Source organism: Mesoplodon mirus (assembly GCF_964341445.2).
Source record: "Mesoplodon mirus genome assembly, chromosome: 19".
NCBI lineage: Eukaryota > Metazoa > Chordata > Mammalia > Artiodactyla > Ziphiidae > Mesoplodon > Mesoplodon mirus.
Window position 1 is genome coordinate 61,909,381 of NC_138995.1, and position 19,925 is coordinate 61,929,305.

At 48.8% G+C, this 19,925-nt stretch overlaps 1 protein-coding gene across 4 annotated transcripts; it reads left to right on the forward strand.

Annotated features, from left to right (window-relative positions):
* Positions 1–6,843: 6,843 nt before the first annotated feature.
* On the forward strand, positions 6,844–14,705 carry LOC309795288 (leukocyte immunoglobulin-like receptor subfamily B member 3; the record flags this gene model as incomplete). Of its 4 annotated transcripts, none has more annotated exons than XM_082607518.1 (12): positions 6,844–6,935; positions 7,095–7,130; positions 7,316–7,600; positions 7,748–8,050; positions 8,277–8,573; positions 8,836–9,138; positions 9,737–9,787; positions 10,748–10,864; positions 11,211–11,253; positions 11,338–11,378; positions 11,598–11,650; positions 12,670–14,705. In XM_082607518.1, the coding sequence occupies 12 exons, from the start codon at positions 6,902–6,904 to the stop codon at positions 12,811–12,813; spliced, it is 1,707 nt and encodes a 568-aa protein (XP_082463644.1). In that variant the 3' UTR covers positions 12,814–14,705. The 4 variants fall into 4 exon arrangements, with proteins under 4 accessions (XP_082463644.1, XP_082463642.1, XP_082463643.1 ...); XM_082607516.1 differs by having other exon boundaries at positions 12,432–12,813; XM_082607519.1 differs by adding an exon at positions 12,432–12,596 and having other exon boundaries at positions 6,902–7,130.
* Between the last annotated feature and the right edge of the window lie 5,220 nt (positions 14,706–19,925).

Below are 19,925 nucleotides of genomic sequence, written 5' to 3' on the forward strand. Positions count from 1 at the left end.
CTTTACCTTTAGCAGCGTCTAAAGGGGGCCGTCTGCATTCCTTGGCTCGGGGCCCCTTCCTCTGCCTTCAAGGAGAACTGGAGGGTTTCCCTGGTGGCGCAGTGGTTGAAAGTCTGCCTGCTGATGCAGGGGACACGGGTTCGTGCTCCAGTCCAGGAAGATCCCACATGCCGTGGAGAGGCTGGGCCCGTGAGCCATGGCCGCTGAGCCTTTGCGTCCGGAGCCTGTGCTCCGCAATGGGAGAGACCACAACAGTGAGAGGCCCGTGTACCGCAAAAAAAATAATTAATAAATAAATAAATTAATTTAAAAAATAATAATAATGAGAACTGTAGCCTCTTCAAATCCTCCCTCTGACTAGGACTCCTGCTTCTGTGGTCACACCTCCTTCCCTCTTTCTGACCGGCCTCCTCCCTCTTACAAGGACCCTGGTGATTACATTGGGTCCACCTGGAACATCCAAGCTCATTTTCACCGCCCCCTCAAGATCCTTAACTCAATCACACCTGCAAAGACCCTTTTTGCACCTAAGGTAACACAGCAGTTGGCTCCAGGGAGTCAGATGTGGACATCTTTGGGTCTGTTATTCTGTCTACCTGAGTGGATGTTGGTCCTCAGCACCACCTCCGCTTGTGGGCTCCTCTGGGCTTGAATGTCTCACTCTGAATTCGAAGTACCTCCTTGCAGGAATGTTTCCTTCTTCCACTAGCTTGTGAAATGATCAATGTCTGAGAGTCTATTTCTTGTGTCCCTAGAACCTCTACGTAAGAGGAGGTCGGGGAGGAAGCAGTGGAGACTGGAAATGCACCCCACAACCCGTTAACCCCCCCACCCCCACGCCCAGTGCTCAAAGTGACAGGTGGTCCCTGTGTGACAGGACTGTGGCTGATCACCAGCACCGTGGCCTCCCTTCCTGGGCTCTCAGCGAGATGATCTCCCCGGCCTCCCTGCAGTTATGTGTGTCCTGGGATGAAGTTCACAGTGGCATGTGAGCTGGATGGACGGAGCTTCTTTCAGGCCTGGCCCGTGAACCTCCCACACAGGATCCTCACGGCTCTTCCCTTCTGCTGATGGATATGGATGCCCTGGGTGACCCTGGAACCACACGCTGAGTGTGGCACCTGGTTCCCAGGATGACCCTATAGAATAGAGCCTGCTGTACCCCTTGTATTGGTCATATTTCAGGTTTCTCCAAAGTTGATGCTTTAACATGTGTCATACATGCATATGCTAGTGTGAAAATTAATAAAGGGAAACCTAATTTAAAACGGAGTTGGGAAGCCCTAAAGGGGAGCTCTCTCACTCCTACCCTCTGCTGCAGCTTACGTTACATTCCTGGGCAGGAAGAAGCTTGATTTTCAGAAGAAGGATGATTTTCTCCTTGCCCGGCAACAGCCCAGCCAATGAGAAACAGCAACAGCCCAGCTAATGAAAAGAGCAACAGGCTAGCCAATGAGAAACAGTCACAACTTAGCCAATGAGAAACAGCACCAGCTCAGCTAATGAGAAACAGCAACAACTCAGCCAATGAGAAAACAGCCTCAGCCCAGCCAATGAGGAACAGTCACAACCTAGCCAAGGAGAAACAGCAACAGCCCAGCTAATGAGAAACCACCACCACCCTGACCTTTGGTTTTCTCCAAGGGACTTTCAGTCAAAGCAGCCCCTTCCAGCTTCCTCCTTTTTCTCTATAAAGTAACATTCCTCTTCCTTGTTCTCTGGACTTGACTGTGGTTTGCCATAGTTTGAATGTCCTGAATCGCAATTCCTCTGCCATTCCTAAATAAACTCATTTTGCCAGTAAAATAACATTTAGTTTTAAGGTTGACACTGGACACACCTTTTCCTAGATGACCCGATAATATGCCTGAGTCACTTGCATTGTCCTCCCGCCTCCTCCCTCACTGCCCCCAACCCTGCCCCAGCTCCTAAGCAAGAATCCTCTTCTTGGGGTGCATTTATCAAATACAAACCAGTCAATCCAGAGTCCACACCCGCACCCCCTCCTTTATGGGGATCCACAGTCTGGGTCGCGATCCACCTGCCCTTGTCACGCTAGGGCCAAGCACATGACAACTAGGGACGCCCCCTCCACCCCAGAACCCACTGAAATCATTAATCCAGCCAATCCCATGCCTGCTTACCCTTTCCTGCCCATTCCTTCTTGTGGAAACCACAGTAAAGGTTCCCATTTTCCCCTCACTCCATCTCCTTCTTTCTGTCTCTGGTGCTTCCCTACGTGGCCCTGGTGGGTGGCATGCATGCCCCCTCCTCCTGGGAACTGTGATGAAGTATCTTTTCAATGGCAGGCGTCTCCTGATCTGCTCCCTCACATTTTAGAATTAATACACAGTATTTTAAAGCACCTCCCTGGGTTTCCCTGGTGGCGCAGTGGTTGAGAATCTGCCTGCTAATGCAGGGGACACGGGTTCGAGCCCTGGTCTGGGAAGATCCCACATGCCGCGGAGCAACTAGGCCCGTGAGCCACAATTACTGAGCCTGCGCGTCTGGAGCCTGTGCTCCGCAACAAGAGAGGCCGTGATAGTGAGAGGCCCGAGCACCGCGATGAAGAGTGGCCCCCGCTTGCCACAACTAGAGAAAGCCCTCGCACAGAAACGAAGACCCAACACAGCCAAAAGTAAATAAATAAATTAAAAATAATAATAATAATAATTAAAAAAAAAAAAAGAAACTCTTTAAAGCACCTCCCTGCTGAGCTGGAATCAGCTTCACCTGTTTCCTGGAAGAGGAACTAATTCCTACCACGTGAGTCGTTACACTTTTGGGTCTATTGGCTGTAATAGTTACACAGCTGAAACGCACAGTGAGACGGCCTCCGCCCGGGTAAGGGCTTACCCTGCCTTGGCTGCGCAGAAAGCAGATCTCCATATCTGCCGAAGTCTGCTCGTCATCTTCTGTTCCACGTGCACAATGTCAGTCCGCCCAGCGCCCTCTGAATTCCACACCTGGGACACCTCATACCTCTCTCCCTGACCCCGCCCCGCTCCATCACTGACACGTGGGCGGGCCTCACGGACGTGTTACATGAACAGATATAACCAAATATATTCCTTCCTAATGTCAGTTCACACGGACTTAGATCCGTCCACAATTGCCCACTTGATTACTTAGCCTTGTTGCTGAAGCTACAGGGCTTCTAAACAAGGCCACTCTGGGCTGTCTCAACATGAAACACTTGGGATCTGCACGACCACGTCTCCGGAGCGGGACCAGCTGCGCCGCCAAGGACGTGGGGTCACCGGGAGCCCCTCGCCCGGAGAGCCCCGATCCCTCTGTGAGTGGGACGTGTAGGTGGTCACCGCCCTATTTAACCGGGTCAGACCTGTGGTTCCCACTCAGATGAAAACGAAACGTTACCCTGAAGACCCGCTAGGGGCCGCCAGCATCGAGTTCTCAATTTTTGCGTCTTTTATATTTTTTTGATAGAAACATAAGAAACCTGCATGCTTGTTACAGGCCTGGTATTTAAAATGTTCTTACATATCTTAAGAATACTTTAAAAATTCAACCTAGGTCCAGCCAGCTCTTACAATGGTGCAATGGCTCTTTTAGTTCTATGCAAACATTAGCATGTTTAAACTTTGTACAAACCCTCCACAGAATGCCCTATTCTTTTCACTGTTTTTTTAACAACTTTATTGGAGTATAATTGCTTTATAACGGTGTTAGTTTCTGCTTTATAACAAAGTGAACCAGCTATATATATACATATATCCCCATATCCCCTCCCCCTTGCATCTTCCTCCCACCCTCCCTATCCCACCCCTCTAGGTGGTCACAAAGCACCGAGCTGAGCTCCCTGTGCTATGTGGCTGCTTCCCACTAGCTATCTATTTTACACTTGGTAGTATATATAAGTCCATGCCACTCTCTCACATCGTCCCAGCTTACCTTCCCCCTCCCCGTGTCCTCAAGTCCATTCTCTATGTCTGAGTCTTTATTCCTGTCCTACCCCTATGTTCTTCAGAACCTTTTTTTTTTTTAGTTTCCATATATATGTGTTAGCATACGGTATTTGTTTTTCTCTTTCTGACTTACTTCACTCTGTATGACAGTCTCTAGGTCCATCCACCTCACTACAAATAACTCAATTTTGTTTCTTTTTATGGCTGAGTAATATTCCATTGTACATACGTGCCACATCTTCTTTATCCATTCGTCTGTCGATGGACACTTAGGTTGCTTCCAGGTCTTGGCTATTGTAAACAGTGCTGCAATGAACACTGGAGTGCAAGTATCCTTTTGGACCATGTTCTTCTCTAGATATACGCCCAGAAGTGGGGCTGCAGGATCAGATGGTAGCTCTATTTTTAGTTCTTTAAGGAACCTCCATACTGTTCTCCACAGTGGCTGCACCAACTTACATTCCCACCAACAGTGCAGGAGGGTTCCCTTCTCTCCACACCCTCTCCAGCATTTATTGTTTGTGGATTTTTTGATGATGGCCATTTTGACTGGTGTGAGGTGATACCTCATTGTAATTTTGATTTACATTTCTCTAATAAACGATGTTAAACATCCTTTCATGTGCTTCTTGGCCATCTGTATATCTTCTTTGGAGAAACGTCTATTTAGGTCTTCTGCCCATTTTTTGATTGGGTTGTATGTTTTGATGATATTAAGCCTCATGTGCTGTTTGTAAATTTTGGACACTAATCCCTTGTCAGTTGCATCATCTGCAAATATTTTCTCCCAATCCGTGGGTTGTCTTTTTGTTTTGTTTATGGTTTCCTTTGCTGTGCAAAAGCTTTTGAGTTTAACAAGCTTTTCTTCTTGAACTAGACAAGTTGATACTAAGCTTCATTTGGAAAAATAGAAACGTAAGAATACTTAGGAAAACACACAAAGAGAAGAGTTATGCGGGTAGCGGGGACGAGCTCAACCAGAAATTAAAACACACCACACAGCCTCTGAGTCGTGAGGAAATAAGAAAGCCTAGATGCGTCTGCTTATTATGACAGAAGAAACACAAGAAGGACTGGCCGTATTTTACAGGCATTTAAAAGTAGTGGGATATTATAAACAATGTGATTTCCATGTGAATGGGTGCATTTGGGAGAAGAGAAGCTTTTGCTGTGGCATAGAGTCAGTAGCTGCTAAACTTATAAAGTGAAAATTTAATAAGCAGCATGACATGTACAAACTCTCAAAGTACCTCCCCACAGACCGATGATTAATTACAAAGGGCAAATAACAGCTTTACTCTGGAGAAACCTGGGGCATGCCGAATTTCCTAAGTTAGGAAAGAGCAAATCACCAGAAAGGAGAAACAAGGACAACATGGCTTGAGTGCTATTCCACCCCCAAATGCACAGCTGGCATCTAACCAGGAAGTGGTCTGGGCAAACCTCCTATTCTGTGTGCACCACGCTTCCTTTCTCTGCAGGGCCTCTCCTTCCTCAGGAGCCCTCAGTCACGTGTCTCATCAACCCCCATATGAGCAAGGCTGTGAAGGAAAGAACCCAGCATCTCCACTCGTGAGCTTGTCTGAATCTCACTGATCCAAACAGGATTCCATGATCTGGGAGCATTTGCAGATGAACACAAACCACTGAAGTGTGGGCGGAGGAAGTACCTTGGGCAGGAACCACTGACCTTCTGACCGTCCAGCTCGAACCCAGCCCCGGGCTCTCGGCACTTGATGGCATATTTGGACCGTGTCCGGGGCGCACATCTGGGGTTTATGACGCGCAGAAACTGTTTTCTGAAAAAGGAGACGTCATCCGTCTTATCTGGGATGCTAACAGAGACTGCTGTGGAGGGAAGTAGCTGCTGTGCTTCCTGTGAAATCTTTAGTGTCGAAACCCTCGCTGGGGGTGACGGGCCCCTGCCCGAGGTATCCTCTTAGTCCGCGTGGCCTCCCAGGCTCTGTCCTCTTGTCCCTCTGCTCAGCCGGGGTGAGCAGGAAAGTCACCGTGATTTCCAAACTCACCACCTGCTCTACCTTACTTTGCACGGAAGGACACTGAGTTCTATTTGTATTATCATCATTTTGTAATCTTAGGATGAGCCCTGAATTTCCCTTTAAGATCCCCCCAAGGCACCTTCTACGTGGTGGAGATGGGGAGACGGTCCTGGATTACCCGGGGGCGGGGGCCCCTGTTACCACCAAGGTCCTGATGAGAGAAGGAGCGAGGCAGTGGGGCCAGAGCCCAGGCCGATGGGACTCGGAGGCAGAAGCAGGAGAGGGGGCGCGCCTGCGGGCTTGGGAGGTGGGAGGGGATGAGGCAAGGGGCACGGCAGCCTGCAGAGGCTTGAAAACGTGGGGGAATGAAGTCCACCCCAGGGCCTCAGGAGCAACACAGCCTGACAACAACTTGATTTTAACACAGGGTTTCCATTTGGACTTCTGACCTCCAGAACGTAAAGTCATAAATCTGTGTTGCTTTAACCCATGGACTTGTGGTCGCCACAGCAGGAACAGGAAACATACACACTGAATATCTCTGGGGTTCTTTGGTGGTCGTTGTTCAGTTGTTTCTTTGTTTGCCAATCTGAGCTCTGCAAGCTCAGGGTTTGAATCTGTCATGTCCAAGGATGTACTTCTAAGCCAGGCACATTGCAAATACCCAATAAATACATTGATGCTTGGGTCAAAAAGGACTTCAGGCCACGAAGGCAGCAGCTTATGGGTCAAGTGAGGCCTCAGACGTGCTCAGGTATGTCTGCAGAAGCCCGCTGCCCACTCCAGCCTGAGCCCTGTGGAAATGAGCGCCAGGCTCCTGGGGAGGGGCAGTTCCCCTTCCTGTGGGGCTGCTGACGTGACACCCCGTGATGGGGAGGACCAGCCTCCCAGTGGACACACCCTGTGTGTCTGTCTGTCCTGTGAGCACCGTGGTCTCCTCCATCGGCACCGCCTGGACCACAGGGACGAGACGCCATGACCCCCAGCCTCACGGCCCTGCTCTGGCTCGGTGAGATGGAGGAGGGGGAGGGGAAGCCCTGGCCAGGGAGGGACCCCTGCCCACAGCCAGGCTGCTCTGTCAGGAGAGCCCAGGACTCAGGAGGCTCCCGGGGAGGAGAGGCGCTGCTCAGGGTTCAGGGCAAACCTCTCACAGGGGCCTCTCTTCCAGGGCTGAGTGTGGGCCTGAGGACCCCGGTGCAGCCAGGTGAGTCTGTCCCCAGGTGTCCCAGCTCCCTCCTGCTCATGGGGACAAGGGGCCACCCCCAGGCAATGGGGATGGGGAGTAGCAGTTCTGGGCTGAAGGGGGGGGTAGTCTGGGAGGTTGGGGGCTGAGAGCTGGGGACCTGGGGGTGAGGATGTCTTGTGACGCAGCCTCTGATGTCCTTCCAGGCGCCCTCCCCAAACCGACCATCTGGGCTGAGCCAGGCTCTGTGATCCCCTGGGGGAGCCCCGTGACCATCTGGTGTCAGGGGACCCCGGGGACCCAGGAGTTCCGTTTGGATAAAGAGGGAAGCTCAGCTCCCTGGGACACACAGAGTCCACTGGAGCCCAAGGATAAGGGCAAGTTCTCCATCCCACACATGACACAGTCCGACGCAGGGAGGTATCAATGTTACTACCTCAGCCCCACTGCCTGGTCAGAGCGCAGTGACCCCCTGGAGCTGGTGGTGACAGGTGAGAGGACACTCGGGGGTCCCAGCCTCAGGCTCTGCCCTCAGGAAGGGGGTCTGCTCTCAGGGGTGTGTCCCTCTCACAGCCCAGCCCTGGGGGAGGGGAGGGGGGTGTGAGCCCCATTTCACAAGCTCCCTCCTTCTCTCCTAGGGGTCCACAGCAAACCCACCCTCTCAGTCCTGCCGAGCCCTGTGGTAACCTCGGGAGGGAACGTGACCCTCCAGTGTGGCTCATGGCAGGGACTGGACAGGTTCATTCTGACTAAGGAAGGAGAACCCAAGTCCTCCTGGACCCTGGATGCACAGCGACGCCCCAATGGGCAGGCCCGGGCCCTGCTCCCCGTGGGTCCCGTGACCCCCAGCCACAGGTGGACGTTCAGATGCCACGGCTTTTACAGGAACACCCCCCAGGTGTGGTCGGCCCCCAGTGACCCCCTGGAGCTCCTGGTCCCAGGTGAGGAGGTCCCACCCTGGCCTCACGCACTTTTTGAGGCACGAGACAGATTATTAGATGCGTTTCTCCCAGGATTGTCCCAGATGAGAGGGTGGGGTGAGGGGGGAGTGGGGCGCACAGGACAGAGACATAGAGTGTGAGTGACAGTGAGGCCTGGGGACCAGGACGGGAGAAGGGGCTTCATGGGAGGAAGCAGCCCCTACAGCCCAGGCTGGTCGTCCCCCAGGTGTGTCTGGGAAGCCCTCCCTCCTGACCCCGCAGGGCCCTGTCGTGGCCTCTGGACAGAGCCTGACCCTCCAGTGTCGCTCTGACGTCGGCTATGACAGATTCGCTCTGTCCCAGGAGGGGGAACAGGCCCTCCCCCAGCGCCCTGGCCGGCAGCCCCACGCTGGGCTCTCTCAGGCCGACTTCCCCCTGGGCCCGGTGACCAGCACCCACGGGGGCCGGTACAGATGCTACGGTGGACACAACCTCTCCTCCGAGTGGTCGGCCCCCAGTGACCCCCTGGACATCCTGGTGGCAGGTGAGGAGCCAGCGGGTCAGTCAGGGACCCAGACTCTGCACAGGCCCTGCCAGGGGAGCCCCAGGTGGTGATGCTGAGACCAGGCGTGAGGGGTCCCCAGGGAGGGAGGGAGAGAGACAGAGAGAGACGGGGGTGGGCAGGGAGAGGGAGAGACTCACAGAAAACAGAGACAGACAGAGATGAGGGGCCTCAGGGAGGCCCTGCTGAGTCGCAGTTCAGAACCAGGGGGCGGGCAGCCCCTCACCCCCCTTCCTCTCTCTAGGACGGTTCCCTGACACGCCCTCCCTCTCGGTGCAGCCGGGCCCCGTGGTGGCCTCAGGAGAGAACGTGACCCTGCTGTGTCAGTCAGGGAGCACAAGGGAAACTTTCCTTCTGTCCAAGGAGGGGGCAGCCCAGCCCCCACTGCGTCTTAGATCAAAGTACCGAGGTCGGCGTTTCCAGGCCGAATTCTCCCTGAGTCCTGTGACCTCAGCCCACAGCGGGACCTACAGGTGCTACAGCTCACTGAGCAGTAACCCCTACCTGCTGTCACACGCCAGTGCCCCCCTGGAGCTCGCGGTCTCAGGTGAGGGGCCCTGGCCCTGTCCTTTCTGACTCAGACAGCTCAGGGCTCTGTCCCCTGAGCACTCTGGGCTGAGGTTGAACGAGGGAGGGTCACCCAGAGGGGGCTGTGCCCCTCAGAGGCCCTCCCATCCCCTCCCACACCTTCTCACCTCACCTGGAATCCGGCACCTGACGACTGTAGGAGACCACAAGGCAGGTGTAAGGGAAAGGTTTCATGAGGTGGGGACTCCAGGGTCAGCCCCACCCTCTTCCTCTCCTCATTCCCAGGACCCTCTGGGGGCCCCAGCCCCCCACCTACAGGCCCCAGTTCAACAACTGGGGAGTCACTGAGGCCTCCCTGCTCAGAGGGAGCACAGGCCACCCCAAGGCAGTTTCAGAGTCTCTGGGAGGATCTAATGCCCTCAGATCCTCAAGGACAGGCTGGGGGCCAAGCAGAGATGCCAGGAGGACCTCAGGGCTCCAGGGACTCTGAGGCTGGTGGATGAAGGGTGGGGGTCATGGAGAGGGAATGACCCCTCGGGGCCCATCCTGGGGGAGGAGCGGTGGGCTGACGTGGGGAGAAGCAGCCCCCGACGCTCACCTCCTGTCCTGACCCCCAGGAGGCTCTGAAGTTGGGGTCCTTCCCCCCACAGACCCAGGCCCACAGACGGGTGAGTGAGGGTCTGTGGGACATGGTGTTGGGTCCAGGGTCCAGGGGGGCAGGGCTCAGTTATGCCCTTGGTTCAGGCACCTCTGGAAACGCTGACTTGGACCCCCTTCCCCTGCCTGGGCCTCAGTTTCTCTAAGTGTAAAAGCAGAGAATCGTGGCCCGGAGCTTAGATTTCCTTCAGTTCTGACTTCTGGTTGTGACCCCCCAGGAGAGGAGGCGTCACAGGGAGGCCCCTGAAGATGTGACCGTATGGGGGCCTGGCCCTTCCGCTGCAGTGATGGTGGCATTGTACGGGGAGGGGGAGGGGAGGCAGGACAATGGCCCAGGGTGTCCAGGCCCTCCCCCTTCAGCTCAGGGAGCCCAGCTTGAGTGGAAAGAGCAAGGGCTGGAGTCGGACTCCAGGTTCAGACCCAGATCTGCGCTCCTGCTATGGGCGCTGGGCAGGTGGTTTCTCTCCTCTGAGTCTCAGGTTCATGGTCTGTAAGCTCCCTGGTCCCACCATGCTCACAGGCCTGCTGTGTGGTGAGATGAAATGATGGGTGGGCTTCACAGAGCTCAGGAGGGCAGAGCCCCCAGCCCAGCCCAGACCTTCCCAGGGGCATCAGGGCCCTGCAGGGTGGGGTAGGGATCCTGGAGAGAGACATAGAGTCCACCCCATGTAGCCCTGCAGACCCCCCTGCAGATGAGGAGCCCTCAGAGCACAAATCTGGTGTCTGCTGGGGGGCAGTTCAGGAGAGCTCAGGGAGCTCACAGCTCTGGGTTCTAATCCCAGCTCTGCCATGTCCAGGCTGAGTCACTTGGGGCTCATGGTTTTCCTCTCTGTGCCTCAGTTTCCTCGTCTGTAAAATGGGTGGGGCGGGTTAGAGGAGATGAATGCACAGACCCCAGCACGAGCCTGCACACAGTAGGCGCTCAATTGAATGACATCTTGGGCTCACTCATGACGTCACTGGTGCCCCAGGTCTCAAACGGTACCTGAACGTTCTGATCGGGGTCTCGGTGGCCTTCGTCCTGCTGCTCCTCGTCCTCCTCGTCCTCCTCGTCCGACACCGGGGTCAGAGCAGACGCAGGAAGTCGGGTGAGCAGGGAACGGGGTGACCCAGGCCCCTGCAGGTGCTGGGCTTTGGGCACTAGCCAAAGGGAAACCTAAGAGATGGGCAAGGTCAGCTTAGAAAAAGATGGTCCAGAGTCTGAAACTCAAAAATCTAGAAAGAAAACACGTACTGTCAGCTGCCATGTATAATTTAAGGTATTTTCCTCCTTTTCAACCTCATGAAGTGTTGAAACGTGTACGCGAGTGTGAGTTCAGGTCTCCTTCTTTCCTCCTGAATCCCGTGTGAGGGGCGGGGGTCCCAAGAGTTCCAGGGCCGATCCTCTGTCACCTGCCCCAGCCCAGGACGAGGCTGATTTGCACCCTCCGGCAGGGGCTGCAGACCCAGAGCCCAAGGACAGAGGCCTGCAGAGCAGGTAACTCCCGCCCCGAAGACCCCCAGGCCCACCCCGCCAGCAGCTCCCCCTCATTCTCCCTTAACACGCCCGCCTGCTCCCCAGCTCCTGCCCAGCTGCCGCCGCCGCCCAGGACCAGGCCCTCTGTGAGCAGAAGCGGACGGGGTGGGGGACACAGGGTTCTGGAGGCAGTGGGGGAGGGGAAGGCTGGGAAGGGGTGGGCTCAGGGGGTGTGGACTGAAACCCCACACTTCCCCTCACCCCTGGGTCTCAGTGGCCCCTTCTGGGTGCACTGCGGGGGCTCCAGCCCTGAGGGATCTCGGGGAAGCCCGCCCAGCGGTACACACCCTGTTCCGCCCCAGCAGATGCTGCCGTGAAGGACACACAGCCTGAGGAGGGGGTGCAGCTGGACCATCCGGTGAGACCCCTGCTCCTGTCCAGGCCACCAAACACCTTCTTGTTGCCAAACTCAGTCCAATGGACACGTCTCTGTCCTAACATCCCAGCTCCAGCAGCGTCCCACACTGACCTCTCCTTCCGGGCTTCCTGGGTCCTCCTGCTGTGACTCCACCCCTCCTGTTTCCTTGTGACCTCATGGCCCCTCCTTCGGGGTCCCCTTTCCTGGCTCCTCGTCCTCTGTCTGACCTTCTGGCATTGCAGAGAAGCCCCACGTCTCAAGAGGATTTGTGAATAAGTGAATCACCTGAAAGTCCCCAGGCCCCCCTTCCTTCATTCACCCAAAAGTGGTGCACAAGGAGAGCGCATCCCCCCGGCTCCCTGTAGGTTCTGCAGGTGCAGCAGGGAGCTCACCTGGTGGGTGAGAGAGACTCTATGTAAAGAAGCAGGTAGCGTCCTAGAATGCAAGGTCCCGATAAGGAAAGTAAAGCAAGAGAAGGTGACAGAGTGCATGGGGGGGGGCAGCAAGTGCAAAGGTCCTGAGGCAGGGACCTGCTTTTGCAGGAAGATGGCTGTGCGGCTGGAGCCAAATGAGCAAGGGAGATAATGTGTTAATACAGAAATCAGAACGGTAGAAAGAATCCAGAGGCTCCAAGGTGTTAGGAGGTCCCTGGAGTTTCCATCAGGCAAGTGACCTGATCTTAGGTTTTAAAGCATCACTCTGGCAACACAGTGGAAAGCTGATGGGAGGAGATCACAGTGGATCCAGGAAGTCCCCTTTCTGTCCTATTCTCTCCCTCCAGCAGAACAGGCAGGATGCAGACCCCCAGGAGGGGATGTACGCCCAGGTGAACCACTCAAGATCAAGACTAAGGTGGGGGGTGGCCACCTCTCCTTCCTCCCTGTCGGGGAGATTGCTGGACACGAAGGACAGACAAGTGGAAGAGGATGGGCAGAGGGACAGTCAGGTGGGTCCCATCCTGTCTGGGCCCCCAGGCTTCCCCCACCCCAACCACCCTCCCTCCCTCTCCCTCACCACAGGCCGGCGCATCTGAAGCCCCCCAGGATGTGACCTATGCCCAGCTGAACCACTCGACCTTCAGACGGGAGACTGCACACCCTGCCCCCCAGTCAGGGGAGCCCCCAGAAGAGCCCAGCTTGTATGCTTCTCTCGCCGTCCGCTAGCCCAGGAAGGACCCAGACCCCACGCTCCAGGGAGGAAGACTGCACGGACCCCGGAAGGCACAGGAGCTGCCTGCCCGCAGTGGACACCACCTAACGACCATCAGACAGCCTGGACTCCCAACACGGACCACCAGGAGCCCCTGGGACCCTTCGCAGTCACCTGATTCCACCCTCAAAGATAACTAATATCCTTACATTTGGGAAATAATGCAACAGACTTCTCAAAAATCAATGTGTGAACTGAAAACCAAAATCAAAACAAAAACAAACAAACAAACAAAAAAACAAAACAGAAGCGGGAAAATGTTTTCAATGAATGATAATGTAAATAATACACATCAAACATATGAATTGAGAAAATTAAGAATCATGCATGAATACATTAGAAAAGCCTTTAAAAAAGTCAATGACCTAACATAACACACCAAGAGTTTAGGATAAAATAGCAAATTATTTCAAATGAAGGTAGAAGGCAGGAATAATAATGACAAGGGTAACTAATAATGAAGACAACCCAAAAGTAGAGAAAATCAATTAAGGCAAAAAATAAACTCATTCTTGAAAACATTCATGAATCCTAGCCACCACGGCCGAGGGAAAAAGAGAGAAGGCACACATTTCTAAAATCATGAAAGAAACTGCAGACAGCACTACGAATCCTACAAACTTTATAAAAATAGTAACAGAACATTATGAAAAATTTGATGCCAACATACAGAAAATGTAGACGGAATGGAAACCTTTCAGTGTACAATTTACTAAATGGAAAATCTATCACCTTATACATTGACTCTCATCAAAAATTACACACGACTGAACTATGTAGAATCTAAAAACATCAAAATGAAAGAAATAGAGAGTAGAATGCTGGTTACCGGGGTTGGAGTGAGGGGGAAATGGGAAGATATTGGTCAAAGGGCACAAACTTCCAGTTATAAGATGAATAAGTTCTGGGGATCTAATATACAGCATGGTGGTTATAGCTAATCACACTGTATCCCATTCTTGAGTGATCTGAAGAGAGTAGATCTTAAATGTTCTCACCAGAAAAAGAAATTGCAACTGTGTGATGGGATGCAGACAAATACTATGGTGGTCATCACTTTCCGATGTGTAAGTGTACAGTTCAGGAAGCTTCACTGGTGATTTCTTCCAAGCACTTATGTACTCAGGAAAGACACACACACACGCACACACACACACCAAAATTGCACAAACATTTCCTGAGAACAGAAAAAGAAGAAACATACCTCAACACATCAGATCAGGAAAATATTTACACCAAAACCTGACAAGGGAATTATACATGGGCAAGTCCCAGGAAGATCTCTCACATGAGCTTAGATGGAAATCCCTAAACAGAGTATACACAAATAAGATTTAGTGATATATTAAAAGGACATTACTTCATGACCATACTGTGGGGTGTTTTTTTTTTGAAGGCTAGAGTGGCTTAAAATTTTTTAAATCTATCACATAATGCAATACATTAATAGAACAAGTAAAAAATAATCATCTCAATAGATGCAGACAAAGCCTTTGATAAAATATACCAACAATTCCTGGTGAAAATAAAAACGCATCAGAAATAAAAGGGAATTTCCTTTCATTGATGAAGGCATGTTTAACAATCAACACTAGACATCTTTTGTAAAGGTGAGAACCTGAGGTCCTTTCTTCTATGATGGGCAATGATCCAAGTATGTTCCCTATGACCACTTGTATTCACCAGGGCACTGGAGGCACCAACCAAGTAAGTAAAACAAAACAAAGCGAGAAGCTCTGAAGTGGATAAGAATAATATTGTACTATTAAGAGACTGCACAGTTGTGTTCGTAGAAAATCCAAAATACTGTAAAGATGTTCTACTCTAATTAAAAAGTTTTCCAGCATCGCTGCATACATGGTCAATATATAGAATTCAAATGCGTTCAGGACTTCCGGTTCTTGATTGAGATTAAGTAAATGAATGTCTCCCTGTTCTATGACTTAATACCAGTGAACTGATTGTATACTGCTGACTTCCAAGAGCAGTATGATAATCTATTTGGGCTGTTTTTCTTTTTTTGAATTTTTGAATTTTATTTATTTTTTATACAGCAGGTTCTTATTAGTTATCCATTTAATACATATTAGTGTATATATGTCAATCCCAATCTCCCAATTCATCACACCACCACCCCCGCCACTTTCCCCCCTTGGTGTCCATGGGTTTGTTCTCTACATCTGTGTCTTAATTTCTGCCCTGCAAACCGGTTCATCTGTACCATTTTTCTAAATTCCACATAGATGTGTTAATATACGATATTTGTTTTTCTCTTTCTGACTTACTTCACTCTGTATGACAGTCTCTGGATCCATCCACATCTCTACAAATGACCCAATTTCATTTCTTTTTATGCCTGAGTAATATTCCATTGTGTATATGTACCACATCTTCTTTATCCATTCGTCTGTCGATGGGCATTTAGGTCGTTTCCATCTCCGGACCATTGTAAATAGAGCTGCAATGAACATTTTGGTACACGACTCTTTTTGAATTATGGTTTTCTCAGGGTATATGCCCAGTAGTGGGATTGCTGGGTCGTATGGTAGTTCTATTTGTAGTTTTTTAAGGAACCTCCATACTGTTCTCCATAGTGGCTGTATCAATTTACATTCCCACCAACAGTGCAAGTGTTCCCTTTTCTCCACACCCTCTCCAGCATTTGTTGTTTGTAGATTTTTTGATGATGGCCATTCTGACTGGTGTGAGCTGATATCTCATTGTAGTTTTGATTTGCATTTCTCTAATGATTAATGATGTTGAGCATTCTTTCATGTGTTTGTTGGCAATCTGTATATCTTCTTTGGAGAAATGTCTATTTAGGTCTTCTGCCCATGTTTGGATTGGGTTGTTTGTTTTTTTGATATTGAGCTGCATGAGCTGCTTATAAATTTTGGAGATTAATCCTTTGTCAGTTGCTTCATTTGCAAATATTTTCTCCCATTCTGAGGGTTGTCTTTTGGTCTTGTTTATGGTTTCCTTTGCTGTGCAAAAGCTTTGAAGTTTCATTAGGTCCCATTTGTTTATTTTTGTTTTTATTTCCATTTCTCTAGGAGGTGGGTCCAAAAGGATCTTGCTGTGATTTATGTCATAGAGTGTTCTGCCTATGTTTTCCTCTAAGAGTTTGATAGTTTCTGGCCTTACATTTAGGTCTTTAATCCATTTTGAGCTTATTCTTGTGTATAGTGTTAGGGAGTGATCTAATCTCATACTTTTATATGTACCTGTCCAGTTTTCCCAGCACCACTTATTGAAGAGACTGTCTTTTCTCCATTGTATATCCTTGCCTCCTTTGTCATAGATTAGTTGACCATAGGTGTGTGGGTTTATCTCTGGACTTTCTATCCCATTCCATTGGTCTATATTTCTGTTATTGTGCCAGTGCCATACTGTCTTGATTACTGTAGCTTTGCAGTATAGTCTGAAGTCAGGGAGTCTGATTCCTCCAGCTCCATTTTTTCCCCTCAAGACTGCTTTGGCTATCTGGGGTCTTTTGTGTCTCCATAAAAATTTTAAGTTTTGTTCTAGTTCTGTAAAAATAGCCATTGGTAATTTGATAGAGATTGCACTGAATCTGTAGATTGCTTTGGGTAGTATAGTCATTTTCACAATATTGATTCTTCCAATCCAAGAACATGGTATATCTCTCCATCTGTTGGTATCCTCTTTAATTTCTTTCATCAGTGTCTTATAGTTTTCTGCATACAGGTCTTTTGACTCCCTAGGTAGGTTTATTCCTAGGTATTTTATTCTTCTTGTTGCAAAGGTAAATGGGAGTGTTTCCTTAATTTCTCTTTCATATTTTTCATCATTAGTTTACAGGAATGCCAATAGATTTCTGTGCATTAATTTTGTATCCTGCAACTTTACCAAATTCATTGATTAGCTCTAAGTGGTTTTCTGGTGGCGTCTTTAGGATTCTCTATGTATAGTATCATGTCATCTGCAAACAGTGACAGTTTTACTTCTTCTTTTCCAATTTGTATTCCCTTTATTTCTTTTTCTTCTCTGATTGCCGTGGCTAGGACTTCCAAAACTATGTTGAATAAAAGTGGCAAGAGTGGACATCCTTGTCTCGTTCCTGATCTTAGAGGAAATGCTTTCAGTTCTTCACCATTGAGAATGATGTTTGCTGTGCATTTGTTGTATATGGCCTTTATTATGTTGAGGTAGGTTCCCTCTACACCCACTTTCTGGAGTTTTTTATCATAAATGGGTGTTGAATTTTGTCAAAAGCTTTTTCTGCATCTTTTGAGATGATCATATGGTTTTTATTCTTCAATTTGTTAATATGGTGTATCACATTGATTGATTTGCATATATTGAAGAACCCTTGCATCCCTGGGATAAATCCCACTTGATCATGGTGTATGATCCTTTTAATGTGTTGTTGTATTCTGTTTGCTAGTATTTTGTTGAGGATTTTTGCATCTATATTCATCAGTGAAATTGGCCTGTAATTTTCTTTTTTTGTAATATCTTTGTCTGGTTTTGGTATCGGGGTGATGGTGGCCTCATAGAATGAGTTTGGGAGTGTTCCTTCCTCTGCAATTTTTTGGAAGAGTTTGAGAAGGATGGGTGTTAGCTCTTCTCTAAATGTTTGATAGAATTCACCTGTGAAGCCATCTGGTCCTGGACTTTTGTTTGTTGGAAAATTTTCATCAGAGTTTCAATTTCATTACTTGTCATTGGTCTGTTCATATTTTCTGTTTCTTCCTGGTTCACTCTTGGAAGGTTATACCTTTCTAAGAATTTGTCCATTTCTTCCAGGTTGTTCATTTTATTCGCATAGAGTTGCGTGTAGTAGTCTCTTAGGACGCTTTGTATTTCTGCAGTGTCTGTTGTAACTTCTCCTTTTTCAATTCTAATTTTATTGATTTGAGTCCTCTTCTTTTTTTTTTTTTTTTTTTTTTTGCGGTATGCGGGCCTCTCACTGTTGTGCCCTCTCCCGTTGCGGAGCACAGGCTCCGGATGCGCAGGCCCAGCGGCCATGGCTCACGGGCCCAGCCGCTCCGCGGCATATGGGATCCTCCCAGACTGGGGCACGAACCCATATCCCCTGCATCGGCAGGCGGACTCTCAACCACTGCGCCACCAGGGAGGCCCCTCTTCCTCTTTTTCTTGATGAGTCTGGCTACTGGTTTATCAATTTTGTTTATCTTCTCAAAGAACCAGATTTTAGTTTTATTGATCTTTGCTATTATTTTCTTTCTATTTCCTTTATGTCTTCTCTGATCTTTATGATTTCTTTCCTTCTGCTAATTTTGGGCTTTGTTTGTTCTTCTTTCTCTAGTTCCTTTAGGTTTAAGGCTAGATTGTTTATTCGAGATGTTTCCTGTTTCTTGAGGTAGGCTTGTATTGCTATAAACTTCCTTCTTAGAACTGCTTTTGCTGCATCCCATAGGTTTTGGGTCGTCGTGTTTTCGTTGTCATTTGTCTCTAGGTATTTTTTTGATTTCCTCTTTTATTTCTTCGGTGATCTCTTGGTTATTTAGTAACATACTGTTTAGCCTCCATGTGTTTGTGGTTTTTACATTTTTTCCCTGTAATTGATTTCTCATCTCATAGCATTGTGGTCAGAAAACATGCTGGATATTATTTCAATTTTCTTAAATTTACTGAGGCTTGATTTGTGACCTAAGATGTGATCTATCCCGGATAATGTTCCGTGCGCACTTGAGAAGAAAGTGTAATCTGCTGTGCTGGGGTGGAATGTCCTATAAATATCAATTAAATCTCTCTGGTCTATTGTTCATTTAAAGCTTGTGTTTCCTTATTAATTTTCTGTTTGGATGATCTGTCCATTGGTGTAAGTGAGGTGTTAAAGTCCCCCACTATTATTGTGTTACTGTCAATTTCCTCTTTTATAGCTGATAGCAGCTGCCTTATGTATTGAGGTGCTCCTACATTGGGTGCATATATATTTATAATTGTTATATCTTCTTCTTGGATTGATCCCTTGATCATTATGTCCTTCCTTGTCTCATAACATTATTTTAAACTCTATTTTATCTGATATGAGTATTGCTACTCCAGCTTTCTTTTGATTTCCATTTGCATGGAATATCTTTTTCCATCCCCTCACTTTCAGTCTGTATGTGTCCCTAGGTCTGAAGTGGGTCTCTTGTAGACAGCATATATATGGGTCTTGTTTTTGTATCCATTCAGCAAGCCTGTGTCTTTTGGTTGGAGCATTTAATCCATTCATGTTTAAGGTAATTATCGATACGTATGTTCCTATTACCATTTTCTTAATTGTTTTGGGTATGTTTTTGTAGGTCTTGTTCTTCTCTTGTGTTTCTCACTTAAGAACTTCTCACAGAAGTTCCTGTAGCATTTGCTGTAGAGCTGCTTTGGTGGTGCTGAATTCTCTTAGCTTTTGCTTGTCTGTAAAAGTTTTGATTTCTCCATCGAATCTGAATGGGATCCTTGCTGGGTAGAGTAATCTTGGTTGTACGTCCTTCCCTTTCATCATTTTAAATATGTCATGCCACTCCCTCCTGGCTTATAGAGTTTCTGCTGAGAAATCAGCTGTTAACCTTATGGGAATTCCCTTGTATGTTATTTGTTGTTTTTCCCTTGTTGCTTTCAATATTTTTTCTTTGTCTTTAATTTTTGTCAATTTGATTACTATATGTCTTGGCGTTTTTCTCCTTGGGTTTATCCTGCCTGGGACTCTCTGCACTTCCTGGACGTGGGTGGCTATTTCCTTTCCCATGTCAGGGAAGTTTTCAACTACAATCTCTTCAAATATTTTCTCGGGTCCTTTCTCTCTCTTTTTTTGGGACCCTTATAATGCAAATATTATTGCGTTTAATGCTGTCCCAGAGGTCTCTTAGGCTGTCTTCATTTCTTTTCATTCTTTATTCTTTATTCTCTTCCACAGCAGTGAATTCCACCATTTTGTCTTCCAGGTCACTTATCCGTTCTTCTGCCTCAGTTATTCTGCTACTGATTCATTCTAGTGTAATTTTCATTTCAGTTATTGTATTGTTCATCTCTGTTTGTTTGTTCTTTAATTCTTCTAGGTCTTTGTTAAACATTTCTTTCATCTTCTCGATCTTTG